Below are 23,316 nucleotides of genomic sequence, written 5' to 3' on the forward strand. Positions count from 1 at the left end.
AGGAAAAGCGCGCGAGAAAAGTTGGCCTCGGCGTTTCCGTGCCTGCGTTGGAGTTGCCGGTGCCAACTCCCAGCGAGCAAGACGCGACTCAGTACATCCGCTACAGAGCTCAGAACACACCAATGCAGCAAGTAGTGCGTCTCTTGACCTTGGAACGGTACACAATCCTCTCGTCTTCCCACATCGACGCAGCAAGTAGTAAGCCTCTTGCATCGTTGGCGCGTAGGTATCAGGATGCTGTCGATGCCCTGAACACGTTGAACACGGTCAAGGTGGTCATCGAGGGCGCGGGCGACGAGTGGAAGGCCGAGGCGACCTCCCGCCTATGCTCCATCAGGCCGTCGTCGAGCTGGGCGCTACACGTCACGAAGGACGAGAAGAAGCGGGAGTTCTTCTCCTGCCTCAAGAAGTGCTTCCACATCCTGGAGAACACTCGCGACGCGGTACAGACCTGCAACACTTCCCTCCGCTAAGCTGCTGAAGATACTGAAGCCTCGTGGCTAGCTTGCCTGTGAGTACGAGATGCTGAACGCGAGCGAGATTGAGAAGGCACCGTTCCTCTGGCAGCAATGGATGCACTACGCCGAGTCATGCTCTACACAGGTGCCTATCTCCCCGAACCGAACGCGTATTTTCATTGCTAAGCAGCATTGGCTTCTTGCTCGAGCAGGGCTATCAAAGACAGGCGGCAGTGGTATGTACCTCTTCCTCTAGCTGCGGCGGTCCGCGTCGCTGACCGTTGATGCCTTCAGGGATTTGAGAAGGCTGTCAACGAGCTCGGCAAGCTATCTGAAGACGCCATGAGCAAAGTGCAGAGATCGGTAGTGCTTACCTACTGCTATCTCGAGAGGGCCAAGTGTTTCCAGGAGAGCGGGAAGCCTGGTACGCGGTCATGAGTGCGCCAGCCGTAGACATCGCACTGAACTGACCTGTTCCTTCCTCTTCCTTGAACTTCCCCCGTAGTCGAAGCCGCAGCAGCCCAGCAAGTCGCACGTAGCTACGCCTGACCGGGAGGACACCCTCGTGTCACTGCGCTTCACTCGTCTGCATTAGTCTGTGGCTAGCAAGCTCCTCGTCGCTAGCGTGAACAAAGAAACCGCCTTGGCGTCAGGTTCGACTCTTGCACTGTTGGTCTCCCTAGGGCTGAAAGGAAAGAGTGAGAGCATCTAGACGGTGGAGAGAAGAGAGAGAGAGAGAGAGGCGCAACGCCTTCTTGTTGGGATCTGGGAGCGTATGTATGAGAGGAAGAGATTAGTTTATTCGTCGGTGGTCCGAACCGCTTACACGACGAGAACAAGCGAGTGATGATGTGATGACGGTGGGTAGAGGGCAGAGAGGAAGCGATCGCAGAGGTGATAACATGCAGAAGGAGGAGGACGAAGTGGTGGTAGAGGAGAATAAATTAATTATACGGTGGGCCAGTTCTTACCGGGGAATTGGACCTTCCGGTTCTTCAGGACGGACCACTTGAACCTCTTGATGTACCAGCTGCAGCCGAAGAGGGCGCCGAGGTAGATGAGGACCTTGATGCCCATGACCCTCCGCTCGTCTTGCTCGGGACGGGCGGTCCAGCACAGGAAGGCCGACACGTCCTTGGCCATCTGCGACACGCTCGCCTCGGTGCCATCCTCGTACTCGAGCATCCCATCGTTGAGGGGGGGAGGCATGCCGATGGCGCCACCGGGGAAGTAGGGGTTGTAGTAGAGGCCCTCCCTCACGTTCAGGCCAGCGGGGGCGGGCATGTAGCCGGTGAGCAGAGCGAAGATGTAATCGGCACCCTGCTCGCGGGCCTTGACCATCTCCGTCAGATCGGGGGGGATGGCGCCAGCATTGGCGGAACGGGCAGCCTCCTCGTTGGGGTAGGGGCGGGGCAGGTAGTCGGTGGGCTTGCCGGGGCGGGTGAACATCTCGCCATCGTCGTTGGGTCCATCCTCGACCTCGGTTTCGGCGGCCATCGCGATGACCTCCTCTTCAGTGTAGAGGGTCTCAATGAGGTTACGCCAAGCGATGTAGTTCAGGCTGTGGCAGGCAGCGCACACCTCCTTGTACACCTGGTGGCCGCGACGCAGGCTGCATGTGGCGCGAGATGGAGAAAAGAAAAATCAGGATCGTTGATTTTGACATCGTCACTAAGCGCTACGTAATGCTTCGTTCAGATCGGTTGGGACGCACGCACCTGGCCACATCGTAGGACTTCCATTCGGACTTGTGGCTCCAGGGGTAGGCGGGGGCCACGAGGACATCGTCGGAGCAGCGAGCCCGGCTGATGAGGGTACCCGCGGCAGCACCGACGGCACCAGCGCCAATCACGAGGCCCAAAACGTTGGGGTGGAGCCTCTTGGCCGAGGCGCCCGCCGACGTAGCGAACGAGCGGGTCTGCGAGCGGAAGGCCTAACAGCGCGAAAAATCGAGGTGAGCAAAATGTGCCGAATTACGCCCCACTGCGGGGCTGAAAGGATAAGGGTTATAAAAACGCTAACGCTGAAGTGCTGAGTGCTGGGTGCCGCCGGAGAAATGTGGGGGTGGGATGGTGATAATGATGGTGGTAATGGCGCAAGTAGATCGATGTGCAATGACTGATTATAAAGCGCGAGTGCAGTGGAAGAGAAGGGACATTACCATGCCCGTGGCGGAGGTAAGAGTCCTCTGTCTCAGCATTCTATTTTTTATGCTTTTTGATGTAAATGTGCCTTCGATGCCCTGCGCGGAGACGACAACTCTGCACTTCCGGCTCGCCATTCCTTGTCGACCAATATCGAACTCGGGAAATTTCTTCCCAGTTACCCAACCATCTTTTTTCTGTGTATTTTTGCGATTTAGGTTTATTTATCATTGCGTGTGCCTCTTCCTTGAAGAAGAGCACTGTGATGGTGTCAGCGTTGATAGAGCGTCAGGCGGGTCTGGCATGTGATATGTACAACGCCTGGTAGTAGCGTACGAATTCGTGTGTGCGTGTGGAGTCGGTACGGCGTTGGGCCTCGCCTAGTACTGGGGGCTCCTCAGCTTGAAGACCTCGATCTCGAGGACCGTGAAGTACTGGTGGTCGGTGAAGGGCGTGTGGCCCACCGGGGTGAAGCTGGTTCGCACGTTCACATACGAATAGCCGCTCAGGTTGCAGTTGTCCACCACGCCTGTCAGCCCGGCGGAAGAGGAGAGAGAGAGAGAGCGCGTAAGTCTTGGCGTGGTTGCATCTGGGAGAAGAGCAGAGCAAGGGGGCCGTACAAAGATCAGGCCCTGCGCCCCCGTAGATCGAGACGTAGTTGGGGTCGCTGTTGCCCCCGAACGTCGGCCCATAGTTGGGGTTGTGGTACACCGCATTGGCCGACGCCAGACAATCGAGGCCTGGAAAGAGGTGGAGTTGGGGGGGGGGTTAGCGCCGTCACACACGATGATGGCGAGTGGCACGCCGCCGCGCTGCATACGTTGCGGTCTTCCCGAGGGGTTGCGGAGGGTGAAGAGGAAGGAGGTGTGGTCCTGGTGGAAACCCGAACGCGACGACCATCCGATAGAGGTGAAGCCTGCATTCACACGGAGAAAGGGGTGGTCAGTCGGCGCGCAGACAAGCAGCACCGGAACCGGTCGAGAGGTAGAGTACCTCCCAGGACTTGGCCGGTGGTGGTCTTGATGATCGTCAGCGACGGGTGGGCGCCGTCGCACAGCTGATGAAAGTTGAACGCCCGGAACCCGTCCCTGGTTCCCCGATAGCACAGCTCCCAGTTGCCCTCCAAGTTGAGCCTGTGCCCGCACACAGTCGGCTCATCTCTGTTAGGACAGAGTAGGGGAAAAAAGAAAAGAAAAGAAAAGACGCAAAGGTGTCGATGAACCATTCGTGCAATTGGCCGCAGTCGTCTTGCTCCAGAATCATCGAGTCCAGCTGCGCACCTGCGGCCACGATAGGAAAAGCCGGTTAGGCCCCGACAGAAATGTTGTGTGTCGCGCACCATTCACGAGCCACTCGACGCCAATTGACGCACACACACACGAAACGATGCAACACGCGAAACAATACATAAACGTCACACAACACACCAAACGACACAAGCAGCCATTGGATGTTGGGCGTTGGTTACCTCCGTAGAGGGCTTCGACGAGTCCAAAGTACTCGAGCTCGAGCTTGATCCGTCGCTTGGCGCACTCGGAGTCGGGCCAGAGGAAGCAGCCGGTCTGCAGCCACTCCAGTATGACGGCGAACGACTCGCCGGGACGGTCGATGAAGTACCGGCCGCGCGAGTCCTGGATCAGGGAGTGGCGCCCGCTGAACATGGCCGCCAGCATGCTACCCTCGTACTTGCAGATCGTGCTCTGCAACCACTCACGACACGGTGAACGCGTCAGCGTGTGTGTGTGTGTGTGTGCGTGCGGTGGTGCGTGTGCGGTGGTGCGTGTGCAGGTCAAACTGGGCGAGAGGGAGTACAAGGAAGGTGGAGAAGTGCTTGCCTCCAACGTTGAGCTCGAGCACCTTATCCGTGATCTTGTACCGCTCGCTCATCACCTGCAAAGCCACAGGCGATGAAGGGTAAGAGTGAGAGGGGGAAATGTAGCGCGCCAGGGTTTAGTGTAAAGTTCCTCTACGCGCTGCTGGTGAAGAGATGAAAAGAAGAGGAAGAAGAACAAGAGACGCGTCTCATCGAGTAGAGACAAGATGTAGCCGAGAAGAAGTAGATGTGGATGGAGGGGAATGGCTGGTGTTGTGTGAACCTTCTTTTCGGTGTCGAGGTGGGCCTTCTCTGCGGCGAGGCTCTGCTTCTCACGTTCCAGCTGGCACTTGAGCTTCATCGCCTTCTCCTGCATGAGCTGCCAGGCCGAAGTCATTTCATTCAGCTCCACATCCACTTTCTTGTGTTCGGAGGTGCCTCCAACCGCCCGCGCTTCATCTTGCTCTGCGCGCAACTCAGACATGAACGCTCAAAATCGCTCTCCCCGACCGGCTAATCGGTGGGCGGTGTGGGTGATTGATTGATTGAATCAACTGTTCGCGTTCCATTCGGGAGGGCATTCTCGGCCCTGTAGCGTTCGCGTCTCCGCAGAAATAGCGCCGTCTTCTTGCTGATTTTTCTCTGCTGTTTTCTCTCCTGCAACAACAGTAAAGAAGAAAATCACAAAGAAATGTTCAGACTTCTGGAAAATCAAAGCACTATCGTCATTGGCTCAGATTTTTTGATTCGGCCTCGCAAGCACCACGTCGGCTGCCTGCCCACGTTGTGAAGTGTGAAGAAGCCGCACGTAGAAGGTTGGCGCGAGCGCAAACAACCTGACATCAGAGATCTGATTGGGATCGCTTTGATTGAGTAGAAACCAATTCCATCTCTACAAAATGGTACGCTTCTCCGCCCACGCAGGTTGTGGATCTACACGAAATCAATTTCGGGATGGAATTGATGTGGGGTTCAATCACACTGAGTGTGTACGCTCAAATCCTCACCTCTGATTCCCACCCCCCCACATGTAATTATGCCTGGCCATTTAGCCGCTTCGCATGGACATTCAGGTGCGTCTCCCAATCGCCCCCTTCATCTGCACTGGCATCCGTTATTCATCCTTCTTTGGGCTCTTTGTGGCTCGTGATTCTTCCAACAGCGCAAGTTCTCGGCGCGCTCGGACAGAGTCAAGTCTGTTGACTTCCATCCTAGCGAGCCCTGGATTTTGGCTTCGCTCTACAATGGCAATGTCTACATCTGGAACTACAAGACACAGAACCTCGTCAAATCTTTCGAGGTCTCCGACTTGCCTGGTAAAGCCTCCTTCCATTCGCTTGATTTGCTGCTTCCCTCCGAGATCGAGCGTTGCGAGAAAGGAGAGAGATGGGAGCCGAAGAGTAACGTTGTGCCGCACGTGGGCGGCGGTCGTGCACAGTGCGTACGGCCAGGTTCATCGCGCGCAAGCAGTGGGTAATCTGTGGTGCCGATGACATGCTCATCCGTGTGTACAACTACAACACCATGGAGAAGGTTGCCGAATTCGAGGCCCACCAAGGTACATGCACTCTTCTGATCGGCTTCTTCTACCCGACAGGTGTCTTTTATCCCACTACTCGTCTACTACGTTCGTCTGCTTACACTTCTTGGCCAACCTCTCCTCTCTCTCGCCTTTCTCTGCAGACTACATCCGTTGCTTGGCCGTGCACCCGACGCAGTCGTTCGTGATCTCGTCGTCCGACGACATGTTGATCAAGCTGTGGGACTGGGAGAAGAACTGGCAGTGCGTGCAGGTGTTCGAGGGCCACACCCACTACGTCATGCAGCTCACCTTCAACCCCAAGGATCCCAACACCTTCGCCTCGGCCTCGCTCGACAGGACCATCAAGGTACTACAACCGTCGGCTCTGCGCGCCAGATCTGTCTCTCCAACTCTGCTGCCCTTGGCGCACTGTCTCATCCACGCGCCTCGCTGTGTGTGGTGTGTGTGTGTGTGTGTGTGTGTGTTGTGCTGCAGGTGTGGGGTCTGGGCTCTCCCGTTGCGCACTTCACGCTCGAGGGCCACGACAAGGGCGTCAACGCCATCGAATACTTCACCGGCGGCGACAAGCCTTACATCATCAGCGGTGCCGACGACAAGTGCGCCTTCGCCCCATACTAGAAACAGCTCTCAAGTGTAGAGCCGACGTAGTTCTTACATGCATACGCCTGACTCGTTGTTCTCTCCTTCTTCTTCTTCTTGCGCGACAGGCTGCTCAAGGTGTGGGACTACCAGAACAAGACCTGCGTGCAGACCCTGGAGGGCCACACCCACAACGTGTCGGTTGCCTGCTTCCACCCCACCCTGCCGCTCATCATCTCCGGCTCCGAAGACGGCACCGTCAGGTGTGTACACACGCGCTGCGCCTCCTCTCACCACCAACTCACCTCGAGCGCGCGTCGTGCGCCGCTGTATCGCGTCGCGTGTGCACCGATCTCGGATGCTGATGCTTGCTCCTTCTCTCGACAAACTCGGCTCACAGGCTGTGGAACTCCAACACCTATCGTCTGGAGAAGACCCTCAACTACGGCATGGAGCGCATCTGGGCTCTGGGCTACCTCAAGGGCTCCAACAAGCTCGTTCTCGGCTACGACGAGGGCTGCGTCATGATCAAGCTGGGCAGCGAGGAGCCCGCCGTGAGCATGGACCCCACGGGCAAGATCGTGTGGGCCAAGCACAACGAAATCCAGGCCGCCAACGTCAAAATCGCCGGAGGTGCGCCACCACCACCCAACGCGCAAACATTAAGAAGTATTACGCAAAAGAAAAGAAGAGAGAAAAGGGAACTAACGCCTGCTGCTGGTGGATGCTGTATGGTCACGGGCAGACGTGGAGGTCGTGGACGGCGAGCGCCTGGCTCTGCCCACGAAGGACATGGGCACCGTGGAGATCTTCCCGCAGACCCTGAAGCACAACCCCAACGGTCGCTTCATCGTCGTGTGCGGCGATGGCGAGTACATCATCTACACCGCCATCGGTACACCGTCTCACCCGGCGCCAACCGCACACACCGCGCGCAACACACGACACGACACGACACGACACTCCGTGCGACATGCACGCACACTCACGTCGAGCGTATGTGTGGCGGCACAGGTCTGCGTAACAAGAGCTTCGGCAGCGGTCTGGAGTTTGTGTGGTCGAACGACAAGAGCAACTCGTACGGTGTGAGGGAGAGCTCGTCGAAGATCAAGATCTTCCAGAACTTCAAGGAGACCAAGATCATCCGCCCGACCTTCTCGGCCGAGGGCATCTTCGGCGGCCCCCTGCTCGCTGCCCGCTCCACCAGCTCCGTCACCTTCTACGACTGGGAGGGCCGCGTCATCAGGAAGATCGACGTCGTGCCCAAGTCGGTACGTCTCTGCACCTGCGTGTGCGGTGGTGCTCACACCAGGCTGACGTGTCGTGTCGTTGGTCGTGTCGTGTCGTGTGTTAGATCTACTGGAGCGACAGCGGTGATGTGGTGACGATCGCCACGGAGGCGTCGTTCTTCATCCTGCGCTACAACAAGGACATCGTCGCGCGCATGATCGACAGCGGCATCGAGGCGGGCGACGAGGGCATTGAGGACGCCTTCGAGCTGCTGAGCGAGACCAACGAGCGAGTGCGCACGGCGCAGTGGGCCGGGGACTGCTTCGTCTACACCAACGCCGCCAACCGGCTCAACTACTGCGTGGGCGGCGAGATCTTCACCATCTCCCACCTCGACCGCCAGATGTACCTCCTCGGCTACGTGCCCCAGCACAACCGCCTCTACCTCGCCGACAAGGTAATGTCACACACACACGACACACACGACACACACAACACACACAACAACGCACTTCCTTGTTTGCTGACGTTCCCTTCACCACCTTCCATCTGCAGAACTTGAACGTGGTGTGCTACACGCTGCAGCTGTCGGTGATCAACTACCAGACGGCCATCCTGCGCCAGGACCTCGAGGCCGCCGAGAAGCTGCTGCCCAGCATCCCCACCGAGGCCCGCGAGAGGTGCCCACGCGAATCCTTTTTCTTTTTCTTTTGCATATTCCGTTTCGTTTCGTTTCTGTTTTGTAATTTCTAAAATGTTGTTTGAACGGCGCGCAGGGTGTCGCAGTTCCTGGAGTCGCAGGGGCTCAAGGAGCAGGCCCTCCAGATGTCGACGGACACGGACCACCGCTTCGACCTCGCCGTCCAGCTGGGCCTCCTCGAAATGGCCGAGGAGATCGCCAAGGAGGCCGACTCCGAGCACAAGTGGCGCCAGCTGGGCGATCTCGCTCTCACCCACTGCAACGTATGCGCTTCCCCCTCGTGTGTCGTGTGTGTCGTGTGTGTCGTGTGTGTCGTGTGTGTCGTGTGTGTCGTGTGTGTCGTGTGTGTCGTGTGTGTCGTGCGTTGCGCGTCTGGGCTGAGCGGATGTTGTGATGGTGCAGTGGGACCTGGCGGAGGAGTGCCTGCTGAAGGCGGGCGACCTGAACGGTCTGCTGCTGCTGTACACGTCCATCGCGCGGGGCGAGGGCATCGAGAAGCTGGCCCAGCTGGCCGTGGAGCAGGGCAAGAACAACATCGCCTTCATGTGCTACTTCCAGCTCCGCCGGGTCGACGCCTGCATCGACCTCCTCTGCGACACCGGCCGCATCCCCGAGGCCGCCTTCTTTGCCCGAACCTACGCACCCGGGTACCCACACACACACACACCAACCGCTCCCGTTGCATTGGAATGTGAAGAACTCACACGTGTGTCGTGTGTCGTGTGTTCGTGTGCGGTGTCGTTCGATCAGTCAAATCTCGCGCGTGGTGAAGCTGTGGCGCGAGGACCTGCAGAAGAAGGGTCTCGCGCGCGCTGCCGAGTCGCTCGCCGATCCCCTCGAATACGACAACCTCTTCCCCGACATCTCGCTCGTACGCATCCCTCCCCACCCATTCATCAAGCTCTCTCCTTTCTCGTCGCACACGCTCATCACCTCAATTCTTCTTCTACTTCGCTTGGCCGCAATCGTCGCACACAGGGCCTGAGGGCTGAGGAGATCGCGCAGGAGGAGAGGGAGCAGGCCTACCCGGCGACGCGCTACCTCGACGTCAAGGAGAACCTCGACAGGGACATCGTCGCCGGTACCCCCCACCCTCTCTTCTCTCTCTTTTGATTCTTCATCGGCTGCCCTTGGCTTGCGTTCAACGCACTTGTGCTCACCTCCTTACCCTTTCTACTCGTGTGCGATGCGGTGCGTGTCGTTGGTCGTGTCGTGTGTGTCGTGTCGTGTGTGATTTGAAACAGCCTTGAAGGAGGAGGGAGGTGATGTGGCGGAGGAGGGCGCCGATGAGGAGGAAGTCGTCGAGGAGGCCGCCGAGCTCGAGCCCGAGCCCGAAGCGCCAGTGGAGCCCGAAGAGGTGGTCTTTGACGATGACCTGGGCGTAGAAGACGACGACCAGCTCCTCGAGGACCACGACGACTAAAGAGAAGGAGGAGGAGGGGGAACATGAGCTGACGTCATCAACACATCACCAACATGTCCAGTGTTGATGGAGAGCGCACAATGTGTGCGAGAGGGGAATGCCAAAAATGAGAGAATATGTGATCGACGCAATGTGTGGTGCTGGTGGTGTGGTGGCGGTCAGCAGGAGCAGGTCTTGCCGCGGGCGCCGACCTCGCGGCCCATGGCCGAGTGCCAGCGCAGGCGGCCGTCGACCCAGACCTGGTCGGGTCCGTGGTGGGCCAGCAGGGCCGGGTCGAGGTCCACGCGGTGGGACACCACCACGAAGTCGGCCTTCTTGCCCCGCTCCAAACTACCGAGCTCGTCCTCCTGTGTAGCGCCACACACACGCACGCACACAAGCACACACCACGTTACCACTGCGCACACCACACGCGCGACAGCACACACGTACCCGCTTGGCGGTGAAGGCGCCGCTCGCGGTGTAGATGTGGAGGGCCTCGTCGAAGGTGAGCCGCTCCTCCTCGCGCCACGTTTGCTTGTTGGTGTCGTGCCTGAAGATCGCCGCGTAGAGGCCTTTTTTGGCGGCGTGTGCGGCGGTGCGCGTGTGCGTGTGCGTGTGCGGCGTAAAATAAATGGTGAGTGCCCTGTTGCGGCTTATCAGGCCAGGGACGAAAGCGCGCAGCAGGGTACCGAGGAAGGGGTCGGGCAGCTCAATCGGCGCATCGGAACCACCGGCCACCCGAATACCTACCATGACGAGGAACGTTTGGTGAGGCTCTGAAATCGTTTGCGCGCGTGTCGTGTCGTTGGTCGTGTCGTGTCGTGTTCGGTGTATATACCCTTGCCGAGCATGGTCTTCCAGGCGTAGCAGTACGGGAGCACCTCCGGCTGCACCCGCTTGTGCAGCCACAAACTGTCCGTCGTCACGAACTGTCATCCCCCCAAACCCAACGCGCAGTTACGACAAGCACCAATCTCGTGTCGTGTGCGTGTCGTGTGCGTGTCGTGTGCGTGTCGTGTGCGCGTCGTGTGCGTGTCGTGTCGTGCGTGTCGTGTGCGCGTCGTGTAGTGCAGTACCTGCGGCTGGACGTTGGCGATGACGCCGAGGCGGGCCATGGTGTCAAGTAGGTCGGGTCCAAGGATCTGGCAGTGGGTGAGGATGGGCCGATCCTCGGGCTGCACGCCCGCCTTCTCAAAGGCCTCTAGCACCGCCTCTGCGGCCTCGTCGCCGATCGCGTGCACCTCTGCCGCCACCCGCGCGCGTGCGTCGGTGAAAAGACAACACAACGCACGACCGCACACGCATCACCGCACACGCATCACCGCACACGCGTCACCACACACGCGTACGCACCCAAGCGGTAGCCGAGGTCGTGAGCCTTCTTGACCATGGAGACGAGGGTGGGACGGGAGTAGATGAGCAAGCCCTTGGCGTCCTTCCCCACGTAGGGCTGGCGAAGGGCTGTTGTGTGGCCACCGATCGCACGACACGCACGACACGCACGCGCTCATCAGTAAGAAATCGGGCTGTGTCGTGGGCGTTGGGTGGGCGGCGGTGCGCACCGGCCGTTTCTGCGCCCAGGCTGCCATCGGCGATGATCTTCACGCGGTGGCACTCCAACAGACCTGCACTCGCCCATACCATACGCCAATACAGCGTGATCAATTAAAAATGAAGAGAAATTACAAAAATACTCTAAGAAATAGAAATGGTATCAATAGTTTAAAAAAGACTAGTGAAATATTAGTATTTTTTTAAAAAAATAAAGTAGTATTAATAATAGTACCGGTTTGGGAGAGGGGCTTGGGGATGTCGGGCCGGTCGAGTTCGTGGTGGTAGACGGTGAGGTACACCCGGATGGGCAGCTTCCCCTCCTGCTGCAGCTCCTCGTACACTGTCGCGGCGCCAGCAGCGTAAACAACGACGACAACGACAACGACGACAACGACAGCTACAGTACGCGATACGTACGCTGCCAGGCGGGAGCGTCGTCGTTGGCATGCACGGCCGTGAGCCCCACCGACACGCAGTACTTGATGGCCGTTTCGATGTACTTCTTCAACGTCTCGCGATCGTCTGACAAATGATGAATGCATGGCATCACACACCGCACACGACACGACCAACGACACGCACACGACACACGACACACACACACACCGCACGACACGCGTGATCGCCGTTAGTGTCACGCGCATCGTGGGCTGACGGGTGAAGTTTGTGTCGAGGGTACTTTCGATGAGGCGCTGAACTTGGTCGAGGGCGAGCTCGCGTACGATGCCGGTCGGCTCGCCCTGCGGGTCCTTATCGATCTGCCCGCCGGGCGGGCTGGGCGTGTCCCTCGTGATACCCTGCCAGCAGCCACCACTTTGGAATGAATGGAATGCCACAGGAATGCCAAGGAATGTGTGTGTGGTGGTGGTGGTTGGTACCGCGGCGCGAAGGCCGGCCGTGTTGGTGACGCCGATGTGGAGGCACGCCCGCAGCAGCAGCACCGGCACGTCGGGCACCACCTCGTCCAGGTCCTGCCGCGACGGGTACCCGTTGTGGCCCATCAGGTCCTGGTCCCACCCAAACCCCACCACCCACCTGCCCAACCCCACACACGTCAGCAGCCACACGTCAGCAGCCACACGACACACACGACACACACTACACACACGACACACGACACACACGACACACACACGTGTGTGCCACGGGGTGAGCGCGAACGGACCTTCCCGGTTGGAGTTCTCCGGCGTTCCGCTTGGCGTCGACATAGGCGCGCAGCTTGTCCTTGAGCTCGCCCATCGAACCCACCTCCTGTTGTACCCCACATCACATCAGCTCCCGCGTGCGTGTGCGGTGGCGTGTGCGATGTAGTGTGTGTGCGCACGCGTACCTTAAGGTGGAGGTAGGACAGCATCTTGCCCAGGCCCAGCACGTGGATGTGCGAGTCGTGCGGCCCCTGGCGCGCAATTGCTGACGTCAGCACCAGCCGGCAGAAGCCGAAGAAGAGAAGGCGGAGAAGAGGAAGCGTACCGGGAGGACGAGCTTGCCCTCGAGATCGATCACGCGGGTGTCGTCGGCGGGCGGGAGGGCGACTGACGTCGGCTGCTGCTGGCTGTCGTCTGTGGACCACACGTCGACGATGCGGCCGCTGGCAGTGTCGAGAACGAGGTCGGTCTTGAGGAGGTGGTCGGTGGTGGGTGGCGTCGCCGCATCTGCCGCACTCTCGCGCCCCACCCCGGTGGTGCTGTAAATCTTGCCGTTGCGCAGGTGCACAAATCTCTTTTCTTCCATCTCTTGTGGCTGGGAAAAAGTTTCTTTTGTGTTTACCTTTTTTTTGTCTACCCACCTCTTTGGGTAGCCCCATTATGATCAATTTACACCAAAAGGGACTTGTTATTCTTTCCAGTCCTAGTTGAGTGTATGTGCATGCTTAAACTCTACAACAATACACATCACACCTGCTAACTGCAGCTGACTTGGGAATGCCAGTGAGGGTACTCTCAAGGCCTGAGTGCAAGGCAACAACCAGTGCCCTGGCCTGCAAATGGCCACCAAGTATGGTGCAAGCCAGGTATACTTGTAAAGGCCACGAAGTTAGGCGCAGGCACTGCGTTGCCAGGCAACCGACGAAACCGTTGAAAATTGGCTCAGGCATTCCAGGCATGTTAGGTTAAAGGTCATAATTGGGGTAAAATTGCCCAAGAGGTGAAAAAGTTTATCTTCTACACGCCCCGCTGACCACTGCTTGCATTTCGAACGATTTATTATTTATTATTATTAGTTTTTCATAGCCGAGATGGGACACAAGAACTCCAAGGAGAAAAAGCTCGATGCTGACAAGAAGAAATGTACATTTCCTTCTTGTAGTTTAGATTGTTCTGCAAGCATCCAACTAACGAATCCGAGTAGATGGCAGCGTGTCGTCGAGCATGGTCAAGAAGCTGCAAGAGGAGACACACTGTACGCCCAAAGTGCCTTTTTTTATGTGAAAATAATATTTTAATAATCAATACCATATATATGGGTCAAACGTGAATACAAATAATTATTTCAATATATTATTTTAAAAAATCTGTCAAATAAAAATAGAGTTTTTTGTGTGTCTGGGTGGTCAACGTTGTGACCTTCATGTGTGGGTGTGCACGCAGTCGACAAGGTGGAGGTCAAGTCCCTGTACTCGACCTTCAACGAGTGCGCCACCGACGGCAAGCTCGACCGGCCAGCCTTCAAGAAGGCCATCGGGTACCTCTCTCTCAGCTGCCGCTACCCTCTCCTCTAATGATCGGCGTTGCCGAGCCCTGACCTGCTTCTTCGCTTCGCTTCGCTTCTCTCTTTTTCGCGAACAGCAAACTCGAAGAGGCCGGCCTGAAGAAGCTCGATGACACACCCTTCCCTGACAGGTGCGTGTGTCGTGTGCGGTGTGCGGTGTGCGTGTGCGCCGTGTGTGCGGTGGTGCGTGCGTGTGCGGTGGTGTGTGTGTGTGTTTTGATCGGTGTGTGTCTGTTGCCAGGATGTTTGAGCTGTTGGACCTGAACAAGGACGGCACGGTCGACCTCCAGGAGTTCATCTCCGGCCTCTCCTTCCTCTGCAAGGGCACCCCCGAGGAGAAGCTCCTCCGTACGCCGCCCCCCTCGCCCCCTGCACCGCGCTCGTGCCGCTCACCCTGACCTCTCTCTCTATGTGTGTGTGTGCGTGCGTGCGTGCGCGGTCGCGTATCATGCGTGTGCGGTGGTGCGTGTGCGGTCGTGTGCGTGCAGTGTCGTTCAAGGCCTACGATATCGACGGGAATGGCTACATCACGAAGGATGAGCTCTGCCTCATGTTCAAACAGGTATCATTACTCCAAACACTGCGCGCGGCGATGTGTTGCGTCGTGACTCAACGCAACGTGTGTGTGTGTGTGTGTGCGGTGTCGGGCGCACGTGCGGGAGTAGGCGTGGATATCCGGGTTCAAGGCGCTCTGCACGACGCACGGCAACGAGGAGCTCTCGATGGAGGAGCTCAACGAGTTCGCCGAGGAGATGGCCACCCTCTTCGCCGACAACGCGTTTGACACCCTCGACACCAACAGTACTCTTCCCCCCCCCGCACGCGCGATTGCGCACGCACGCACCGCTCGCCCCTCCCCCCTCCCCCCCTCCCGCACGCGCTAAACGCGTTATCGTCTGCAGAGGACGGCAAGCTGTCGTTCGAGGAGTTCAAGGAGTTCGCGTTGGCCGAGCCGAAGATCACGGCCACCCTCAACGGATTCAAGAGGGAAGTCACCATCACCTTCTGAGCGACCGTCATGGTGATGACCATCAGAGTGTTGGGGGGGGGGTGTACAAGACCGTCGTTTTCGTGTTTCATTTTTTGTACACGAGCCAACAAAACGCTGAGCGGGCATTGGCGCGGAAAAGGGGGCAGAGGCCCACGGGAGCGCAGCACCGGCGCGTTGTGCCATTGGTCGGCACTGACGGAATTCATCTTGCTGTTTTCTTGATGACCGCCCGATAAAATGAAGGCGTGGCCCAGACGGCTCCTTGTACCTAACTTCTCACACTCGGAAAACATGAAGGCCTTCGTTGCCGTCCTGGGCCTGCTTGCCCTCTGCGTCTATGCCTCGGCTGGTACCAACTCATTACCACTGAATCGATTGGATCGATCATCTGATGAACTGCAGATGGAACTGTAGATGACACTGTTTTTAATATAATGTGTTGCGACGCAGAGCTGGCGCCGCTGCACAAGGCCGTTTCCGGCCAGGCTATTGCGGACGAGTACATCGTCCTCATGAAGCCCGACATGCTCCACGAGGAGTGTACGTGTCACTCATCTTCGCTTTCGTTTTCGTTCCCTTTGAAAACGCGAAGCCCTTTTCGTTCTTTTTTTGTTTTATTACTTTTCCGTAATTAATTTTTTGGCTCGTGCTCGTGTAGGGGAGGGTTATGTGAGCGACATGACCAGGCTTTTCGCCGCCGACGTCGATGGCGAGGTCCTCAACACCTGGATCATTGGCAACTCCTTCAAGGCGCTCCACGTCAAGACCTCCTCCTAGTACGTCGTGGTCCCACAGTACCCCATTGTTTTTTTTTTTTTTGATTGTTGTAAAACTGCCCACTAATATTTTTTGTATTTGATGTGTAGCGCTGTCCAGTTCCTCAGGAGCCACCCCGCCGTGGAGCTGATCGAGGAGAACCAGGTCCGCACTCTCCAGGCCTGCCGCTCCGAGAGCGGCGCCATCTGGGTATGTCACCGCACACGCACACGAGCCAACGAAAGTCTAACCTCTTGTTTTCCACCCCCGCTCTCAAGTAGAACTTGCAGAGGATTGAGACCCACGCCATGTCGGGTGTCAACGGCAAGTACACCTGGGACCAGACCGCCTCCAGCGTCGACGCCTACATCATCGACACGTACGTTCTTCACCATTTCCTGATTCGCACACTGTTTGTGGGCCAATGCTGACGTGGCACCGCACACAGTGGTATCCTGACGACGCACCAGGAGTTCGCCGGTCGCGCCATCTGGGGCAACAACTTCGCCGGTGACCGCAAGGACACCGACTGCAACGGTCACGGCACCCACGTCGCCGGTACTGTCGGCGGCACCACCGTGGGCGTGGCCCGCGGCGTCACCCTGATCGCCGTCAAGGTGCTCGGTTGCGACGGCAGCGGCACCGCGGCCGGCGTCATCTCCGGCATTCAGTGGACCGCCGAGAACGCCCGCAAGCGCGGCCGCAAGTCGGTGGCCAACATGTCGCTCGGCGGCGGCTACTCGTCGGTCGAGAACCGCGCCGTCGCGGCCGTGGTCGACGCCGGCGTGCCGTTCGCCGTCGCCGCCGGTAACGAGGACCAGAACGCGTGCAACGTGAGCCCGGCCTCGGAGGCCAAGGCCATCACCGTGGGCGCCACCTACTTCACCGGCGGCCTGGGCTCCGGCCAGGACATCCGCGCGTCGTTCTCCAACTGGGGCACCTGCGTCGACATCCTGGCGCCCGGCCAGGCCATCAAGTCGGCCTGGATCGGCTCCAACAGCGCCTACAACACCATCTCCGGCACGTCGATGGCCTCGCCCCACGTGTGCGGCGTGGCTGCGCTGATCTTCGGTGCCCACCCGTCCTACTCGGCCGACGCGGTCAAGTCCAAGATCCTGGCCGACTCGACCTCCAACGCCATCGACCTCAAGTGCACCAAGAGCGGCTGCTCGAGCACCCCCAACAAGCTGCTCTACACCGCCCCGTGCTAGACCAGTTGTAGAAGTCGCACTCTGCTCCCCCCAACCCTCTTTGTGTAGTACTCGCCCTCTCTCGGTGGGCACCCCACTTGGATAAACTTGTCGCCATTTGGGCTCTTCACGTTGTTGTTCTTCAACCTTCACCCCCATCTCTTTCTACTTGAAGTGTTGCACCTTCACAACACGCTTCTCGTTCTACTTGCGCGTAGCGGCTCAGCAGTCCGAGCTGGGCGGGAAGAAGCCGCTGAGCGGTGGAGAAGAGGCCGAGGAGAAAGACGAAGACGAAGACGAAGAGCAGGTGCTGTGGTCGTCCTCGAAGAGAAGGAATTCGTGCCAGGCCCCCTCGGCCCCGGTGGTGGGCGTGTAGGGCGGCACGAGCGGCGACGGCGCGGGAGCATCGAAGTTGTGGTGACCGCCGCGCACAGCCAGCGCGGAGGCCTGCATCGTCTCCTCGGCAACCTCCCGCCCCACTTCTTCCCACTCCTCCTTCTCTCTCACGCGCAACTCTACAGATTGTCGTGCGTGCGTGCGTGTGCGTGCGTGCGTGCGTGCGGTGTGTGAGAAAGAAGTGAGACCATCAAAAGCGGGATGTCGGGCGGAACCTTCGATAGAGAAAGGCAGGTAGTCCCTTGCCAGGACTTCGTCGACGCACATCACGGCGTAGGTGAGCTGCGCAGACGCGGCACCGTGAGCAATAAAATAAAAGTAATGAAACAAATAAAAATAATTACGATAACATAAGAATAATAAAAGAATGTGAGTCCGCCGGTGGTGTACCTGCCCATCGGAGCTCCAGAAGAATTGGTTGCGTGCCGCGACTTTGACGAGGTATCCGTCCTTGTGCTCGAGGTGGATGCAATGCTGGACGATGTCGCCCATTCCGACGCGAAACCTGTTCATGGTGGTGTCGAGGTGCCGTGGCGGCGTTAGGCGACCACCACTCAACTCAACTCTGGCGTGGTGTGGCGTGTGTACCCATCTCGCCAGGAGCGGCTGAACTCGAACTTTTGGTGCCGCGGGACCAGCGAGAACATTTCTCGGCCGAGCAGCTCAGCCTGGTGTACGGATTGAGTGTGGGTGTGTGGGTGTGTGTGGGTGGGTGTGACGGGCAGTTATAACACCGCGCACAGCGTCAGCAGACACACACACATCAAGTATGCGTACCATTGAGAAGCCGGTGATGTCGCAAAACTGGTGCGTGGCGAACGTGGTGCTCGAACGGGATTTCTTCCCATGCGGGACCGTTAGCACCGCTATCGCTTTCCTGGATGAGCCAAAGCGATCAGAAGAAGAATGAGGAAGAATGAAGAAGAATGAAGAATGAAGAATGAAGAATGAAGGCGGAGAGTACTGGAGGTCGTCGACAACGAAGCGGCTCGGAGAGAGGTTGTAGCGTTGGAGGAAGGGGAAGCAGCAAAGCACCTCCTCACTCAGAACATCTCCATTGTTGCTGCCGGTCGCACCACCACCACCACCGTCGTCATCGTCATGGCTCACTCTTCTTCGCTTGGGCGAGCTCACGCTGGCGAACGAAGATGATGAAGATGAAGATGAAGACGACGATGATGATGTAGAAGAAGTGGAAGAGGAAGAAGACGGCGTGAGATAGGAATAGCGGGCGACGCCGTGGCGCGACGCGGCGACTTGCGCCAATTGGATGCGGAGTTGCGAGTTGTCGTCCTCGAGCTGCTGCAGGCGTCGCTGCATCTCCTGGACGTCGCCCTGGAGCTGCTCCATGCCGCGCACCCTCTTCTTCATCCCGTGGACCTTGTCCGTCATCGCGCGCATGTCCTCCTTCAGCGCGATGATCGTCTCCACCAGAAAGCTGGTCGTCACCCCGCTCAGGCCCTGGTTCTCCGCAGCTGCTGCCGACGCCGGCGGTTGTGCCGATGGTGCTGATGTGTTGACTTGTCGCCCGTAGTGTTGTTGTTGGTGGTGTCGATCCTGGGTCGGTGCGGCTGTGGCTTCTCGATCGAGAGGAGACGGTGATGGCAACGATGGCGTTGGTGGTGCTGTGGCGGCGGCTGCAGCTGCTGGCGAAGCTGATGATGGCGGAGGCGCGAATGAATCACAGGCCTGCGGCAGGATCTTCACCATGCGAGGCACGCCTGATGGTGGTGACGATGGTGAAGATGACGATGCATCACCAACAACCACGACGTGTGGATGTGAGTGCACACAAGAAAGGCGTGAGCTTCTACTTGAGTCGACAAGAAAAAAAGGGGGAGGTTGGGCGTACCCGGGGAGGGGACCTGGCGGGCTGGGCGGCCTCGCTTGGAGGGCGGGCGGAAGCACCGTTCGGGCATGCCCAACCGCACACATCGCTCGCATGGCAGAACCCTTCACCCCATAACATCGAGTTATTATTTTTTTGATTAATAATGAAAGGCGGGAAAAATGGAGGTGAACAGAGGATCAGAAGAAGGAGGAAAGGGGGGGGCACCTGTCGCACGCGGTTCGAGCAAGACGGCACAACGCACAGCTCATTGTGTTCTCTTTTGTTGCGTTTTGTTTCAATTTTTGGGTTTTTGTTTTTTCAATCTTGTTTCGGTTTTTCTTGTAGACATGGAGAAGCAGATGCAGCGGGAAGAGGATGGAGGGCTTGTGGATAGTGAGGCGGACGGAGGGGGGCACCACCACCATGCCGATGAGGCCAGGCTCGAGGTGGGTGGTGAGGTCCTGCCGCTCGAGCTCACCATCCACGTCCTCTCCTTCCTCGATGCACGAGATCGGCTCTCCCTCGCCCTCGTGTCCCGCCCCTTCCGCGTCCTAGCCGACGACGACCTGTACCCCCCCTCTTCTCCGCCCATTCTTTTTTATTCTCCTTTTTCAATAAATAAATAGCAAATAAATAATTAAATCTCGAGATTAGTCAAATAATAAATAGGAATTATTACTTATTTATTCTATTTCTACTTGTTTTTCTTTGCAGGCAGTGGAGGCGGTTGTACGCGCGGGAGTGGTTCAGGGAGGGGAGCGAGGCGCCCAACGGGCAGGCCTGGGAGCGTCGGCCGCTGCCCAAGGTCAAGGACGTCACGTCGTGGAAGCTCCTCTTCCGCCTCCGCACCCAGACCGAGCGCGCCCACTTCCCCAGGAAACAACAACCCACACGCCGCGACGTAGCCGACGACGATGATGCTCATGGCGGCGGTGGTGATGGTGATGGTGGTGGTGATGCGTCGTCCGCTTCATCACCACCACCGCCGCCGCAGTTGGTCGGAGAAGACGGTGATGATGGTGGTGATGGTGATGATGGTGGCGACGGGGAGGTCGTGCTGCCGAAGGAGCCGTGGGTGGCGCGGGAGAAGCGGAACGGCCGCAGCTACTGCTTGTGGGGCGACTACCTGCGCCAGAAGCTGCCCCAGGTCACCACGGTACCCCCCGCGCGCAGCATTACACTACGACTGCTGGCTCTACGCACTCGGCACCAACAACACTCACGCGTCCGCGTGTCGTATTGTGTCGTATTGTGTCGTGTGTGTGTGTGGTGAGCAGGACGAGGATGATCCGGTGCAGCTGAAGGAGGACCGGGACATCATGGAGGTGCGGTCGCTGTACCTCATCTGCCGCGAGGAGTTCCTCTCCGCCCTCTCCTACAAACTCGTACGCCCCCTTACCACACGCGCACACCACGCGCACACCGCACACACCACACGCACCACACACACACGGCTCATGAGTTGCATCGCGGTGTGCAGACGCCGGAGGAGCAGTTCAAGATCTACTTTTCGTTGGGCGACGTCACCCACGAGTTCTCGATCTACCAGCGCCACTTCCCACACAACCCCGCCCGTACGCGCGCCCCTCCCTCCCTCTTCCCCTCCTTGACCCCCGCCAGGCCTTGGCCAATTCAATTCGACCATTGAACTGGACCTATGTCGACGCACGCACACGCACCACGCACACGCACACGCACCACCGCACACGCATGGCACAGACCTGCGGGAGTGGTACGAGGCCGCGTGCGAGGCGTTCGAGAAGTCCCTTCAGACCACCACCGTGTCGGTCCGTGACAAGAGCAGCACCCTGTGCGCTTGGGCTGGTACGAGAACTCCTCTCAGTCCGAAGAAGAAGAAGAAGAAGAAGAAGAAGAAACAAACCAACGATGGTTCGGTTGGTGCTGATATTCGCTGCGTGGCACGCGCGCAGGTGTGATACGGGACTACGCCAACAGCGGGGTCGGTGGCGATGAGCAGACCGACCGGCTCTTTCAGCTCGCCTACGCCAAGTACCAGGTACGCCGCTTCGTTCGTTCGTTCGCTGCGATGATTGTTATGACGACAAATGGCGCCAACGCTTTGAGCTGACGAAACGGATTTGAATCGAATCGTGCGACGCGCAACGCCAACCACACCATCAACATCAACAGGAGGCGTTGGAGCTGTACGGGCGCAAGCGACCGGACTACCTACTTATCGAAAACTGGGCCTACGCCATTCGCGAGCACGCCAACTTCAACGTCCGCATCAACAACCACCCCGTACGCGCGCCTCTTTCTCAGGCCATGGTCGACATTTACATTTCTCTTCATACACGTCTTTGTTTATTTCTATATATCTACATATCGTGGCGCTTTTGGTTGATTGGTCGGTCGGGTTCACTGCTGACGTGTGGGACCTGGACCTGGGCACGCGCGAACAGGAGGCCGAGCGGCGTTTCGACGAGTGCTTCAGCAAGTACGAGATGTGCAATTCTCTGCATTCCGACTCCATCGTGCTCAGCAACTGGGCCGGTACGCGCGCACCGCTCCCACACTCCATCTCTCTCCACCGCACATTGGCACTGACACTTACACTGTGTCGTTGCCGTGCCGTGCCGTGCCGTGTCGTGCCGTGTCGTTGGTCGTGTCGTGAGCAGATGCACTTCGTGAGAAGGCCGAGATAGTGGACGGAGAGGGGAGAGACAGCCTCTTCAAGCAAGCCCACTTGAGATATAAGGTACGCGTGTACCGCATGTGTGTCGTATCGCACGCGCGCGCGCTTGCTTGCGTGCTTGCTCATCGGTCGCTTGGTGTCGTGCGTGTGTGCGTCGACGCTTTCGACAGCTCTCGTTCGCGCTCGACGCCATGGACTGCCTCACGTTGTGCAACTGGGCGATGCTCTATTGCCTGCGAGCGCGCACCTGCCACGCCCGCGCGCAAGCCCTCCGAGAAGACATCCGCCGATGCCAGGAAGACATCATCGGGTAACCAGCCAACCAGCCAACGCTTTGCTTTTTCTTCTCGGCCCGCGACCCATCGCCCACGCGTGTCGTGTCGTGTCGTGTGTGTCGTGGCATTGTTCGCGTGGTACAGAAGTGATGAGGAGGCGGTGCGGGCGAAGGAAGTCGAGGCGGCGAAGGCGGAGGCCGACTACCGGCGGCTGGTGGCGACGGGGAAGGCCAAGCTCGAGTTCGGCATCGCGGAGGGGGACCTCTGGACCTACTTCTGCATGGCTCGCCTCTGCGCCGGTACCGCCCCGCCCCGTCCACCAATAATATCGCATGCGGCGTGTGGCGGTGTCATTAATCCGATTGGACGAATGATAGCGGCGTGTGAGGCGGAGGAGTGCAGAGAGTGGATGACCAAGTGCGCGTCCAAGCGATACCTGTCCAAGGTACGGGAAAGAGAAACACACACGACACACGACACACGCACGGGCTCACAAACCACGCGGCTACATCTATATAAACACAGGCAAAGGAGTCGCAGTTGGCCGACTTTGCGTTCGTGAAGGATCTGGCCTGGTTCCAGGACATGCAGCATCAACAGCAGGCCGAGGCCACCACGCGCCTCCACGCAGAGTGAAGAAAAGAGACTCGACTGTTGTGTGTTGTGAAATTCTTGCGGTGATGGCGCGGAAATTCGCGAAGGGGTGAGCTGTCACGTGTGACCATGATGGTAAGTTACTAGTTGGTGGTGGATCTTGTGCCCATGTAAAGAGAACAAGGTCCCAGTCCCCGAACTGTTAAAAGGCGGAGAGCCCACAGGCTCACATGCTCTCAACACCCAAGCTCTCGCAGCATCAACAACACGACCAATACATACAGCTCAGTACAAAACAACACCACCATCAGAAGAATGAGGCTCACCACCGTTCTGCTCCTCCTGTGCGCCGCTCTCGCTCTTGCCGCGCTGAGCGCTGAAGGTACCCTCTCGCATGTTGCAACTTGCTCTGCCGATCACTGGTCTGAACGTGTCGTGTGTGCGCACCACACAGCCAACCGCGGACCCACTGACCGGGATCCTGCCCCGTAC

At 58.3% G+C, this 23,316-nt stretch overlaps 10 protein-coding genes across 10 annotated transcripts; 6 read left to right on the forward strand and 4 right to left on the reverse strand.

Annotated features, from left to right (window-relative positions):
* Nucleotides 1–122: 122 nt before the first annotated feature.
* Nucleotides 123–473, forward strand: ACA1_223260 (uncharacterized protein; the record flags this gene model as incomplete). The annotated part of the gene is made up of 2 exons (XM_004337993.1): nucleotides 123–157; nucleotides 227–473. The coding sequence occupies 2 exons, from the start codon at nucleotides 123–125 to the stop codon at nucleotides 471–473; spliced, it is 282 nt and encodes a 93-aa protein (XP_004338041.1).
* Nucleotides 474–522: 49 nt separating this feature from the next.
* Nucleotides 523–928, forward strand: ACA1_223270 (uncharacterized protein; the record flags this gene model as incomplete). The annotated part of the gene is made up of 3 exons (XM_004337994.1): nucleotides 523–603; nucleotides 753–882; nucleotides 906–928. The coding sequence occupies 3 exons, from the start codon at nucleotides 523–525 to the stop codon at nucleotides 926–928; spliced, it is 234 nt and encodes a 77-aa protein (XP_004338042.1).
* A 497-nt stretch (nucleotides 929–1,425) lies between these two features.
* ACA1_223280 (cytochrome c1, putative) lies at nucleotides 1,426–2,658 on the reverse strand (the record flags this gene model as incomplete). The annotated part of the gene is made up of 4 exons (XM_004337995.1): nucleotides 1,426–1,778; nucleotides 1,841–2,070; nucleotides 2,177–2,376; nucleotides 2,620–2,658. 4 exons carry the CDS (start codon nucleotides 2,656–2,658, stop codon nucleotides 1,426–1,428), a joined length of 822 nt encoding a protein of 273 aa, XP_004338043.1.
* Nucleotides 2,659–2,982: 324 nt separating this feature from the next.
* On the reverse strand, nucleotides 2,983–4,776 carry ACA1_223290 (K+ channel tetramerization subfamily protein; the record flags this gene model as incomplete). The annotated part of the gene is made up of 8 exons (XM_004337996.1): nucleotides 2,983–3,131; nucleotides 3,223–3,342; nucleotides 3,423–3,518; nucleotides 3,596–3,735; nucleotides 3,825–3,882; nucleotides 4,071–4,302; nucleotides 4,415–4,492; nucleotides 4,699–4,776. 8 exons carry the CDS (start codon nucleotides 4,774–4,776, stop codon nucleotides 2,983–2,985), a joined length of 951 nt encoding a protein of 316 aa, XP_004338044.1.
* Nucleotides 4,777–5,476: 700 nt separating this feature from the next.
* ACA1_223300 (coatomer subunit beta'2, putative) lies at nucleotides 5,477–9,890 on the forward strand (the record flags this gene model as incomplete). The annotated part of the gene is given in 16 exon segments (XM_004337997.1): nucleotides 5,477–5,488; nucleotides 5,578–5,852; nucleotides 5,867–5,973; nucleotides 6,099–6,304; nucleotides 6,433–6,554; nucleotides 6,666–6,800; nucleotides 6,938–7,170; nucleotides 7,283–7,432; nucleotides 7,552–7,808; nucleotides 7,892–8,188; nucleotides 8,323–8,447; nucleotides 8,544–8,730; nucleotides 8,870–9,114; nucleotides 9,218–9,338; nucleotides 9,446–9,548; nucleotides 9,712–9,890. 16 exon segments carry the CDS (start codon nucleotides 5,477–5,479, stop codon nucleotides 9,888–9,890), a joined length of 2,754 nt encoding a protein of 917 aa, XP_004338045.1.
* Nucleotides 9,891–10,048: 158 nt separating this feature from the next.
* Nucleotides 10,049–13,157, reverse strand: ACA1_223310 (amidohydrolase superfamily protein; the record flags this gene model as incomplete). Its single annotated transcript, XM_004337998.1, has 14 exons — nucleotides 10,049–10,237; nucleotides 10,323–10,444; nucleotides 10,562–10,618; nucleotides 10,711–10,801; nucleotides 10,949–11,115; nucleotides 11,226–11,333; nucleotides 11,435–11,497; nucleotides 11,659–11,766; nucleotides 11,844–11,948; nucleotides 12,106–12,223; nucleotides 12,305–12,461; nucleotides 12,592–12,677; nucleotides 12,757–12,822; nucleotides 12,897–13,157. The coding sequence occupies 14 exons, from the start codon at nucleotides 13,155–13,157 to the stop codon at nucleotides 10,049–10,051; spliced, it is 1,698 nt and encodes a 565-aa protein (XP_004338046.1).
* Nucleotides 13,158–13,795: 638 nt separating this feature from the next.
* On the forward strand, nucleotides 13,796–15,144 carry ACA1_223320 (NCS1/frequenin-related protein; the record flags this gene model as incomplete). Its single annotated transcript, XM_004337999.1, has 7 exons — nucleotides 13,796–13,826; nucleotides 14,015–14,108; nucleotides 14,213–14,266; nucleotides 14,377–14,483; nucleotides 14,624–14,697; nucleotides 14,801–14,936; nucleotides 15,038–15,144. The coding sequence occupies 7 exons, from the start codon at nucleotides 13,796–13,798 to the stop codon at nucleotides 15,142–15,144; spliced, it is 603 nt and encodes a 200-aa protein (XP_004338047.1).
* Nucleotides 15,145–15,363: 219 nt separating this feature from the next.
* ACA1_223330 (peptidase S8 and S53 subtilisin kexin sedolisin, putative) lies at nucleotides 15,364–17,093 on the forward strand (the record flags this gene model as incomplete). The annotated part of the gene is made up of 6 exons (XM_004338000.1): nucleotides 15,364–15,475; nucleotides 15,577–15,666; nucleotides 15,785–15,902; nucleotides 15,993–16,092; nucleotides 16,173–16,261; nucleotides 16,331–17,093. 6 exons carry the CDS (start codon nucleotides 15,364–15,366, stop codon nucleotides 17,091–17,093), a joined length of 1,272 nt encoding a protein of 423 aa, XP_004338048.1.
* Nucleotides 17,094–17,294: 201 nt separating this feature from the next.
* On the reverse strand, nucleotides 17,295–19,387 carry ACA1_223340 (uncharacterized protein; the record flags this gene model as incomplete). Its single annotated transcript, XM_004338001.1, has 7 exons — nucleotides 17,295–17,587; nucleotides 17,684–17,750; nucleotides 17,859–17,973; nucleotides 18,057–18,136; nucleotides 18,246–18,345; nucleotides 18,433–19,189; nucleotides 19,321–19,387. 7 exons carry the CDS (start codon nucleotides 19,385–19,387, stop codon nucleotides 17,295–17,297), a joined length of 1,479 nt encoding a protein of 492 aa, XP_004338049.1.
* Nucleotides 19,388–19,646: 259 nt separating this feature from the next.
* On the forward strand, nucleotides 19,647–22,866 carry ACA1_223350 (F-box domain containing protein; the record flags this gene model as incomplete). Its single annotated transcript, XM_004338002.1, has 14 exons — nucleotides 19,647–19,867; nucleotides 20,014–20,455; nucleotides 20,577–20,684; nucleotides 20,780–20,873; nucleotides 21,019–21,109; nucleotides 21,143–21,189; nucleotides 21,231–21,316; nucleotides 21,451–21,561; nucleotides 21,723–21,813; nucleotides 21,939–22,018; nucleotides 22,126–22,265; nucleotides 22,375–22,529; nucleotides 22,608–22,675; nucleotides 22,756–22,866. The coding sequence occupies 14 exons, from the start codon at nucleotides 19,647–19,649 to the stop codon at nucleotides 22,864–22,866; spliced, it is 1,845 nt and encodes a 614-aa protein (XP_004338050.1).
* Between the last annotated feature and the right edge of the window lie 450 nt (nucleotides 22,867–23,316).

This window comes from Acanthamoeba castellanii, assembly GCF_000313135.1.
Source record: "Acanthamoeba castellanii str. Neff unplaced genomic scaffold scf7180000084760, whole genome shotgun sequence".
Lineage (NCBI taxonomy): Eukaryota > Discosea > Longamoebia > Acanthamoebidae > Acanthamoeba > Acanthamoeba castellanii.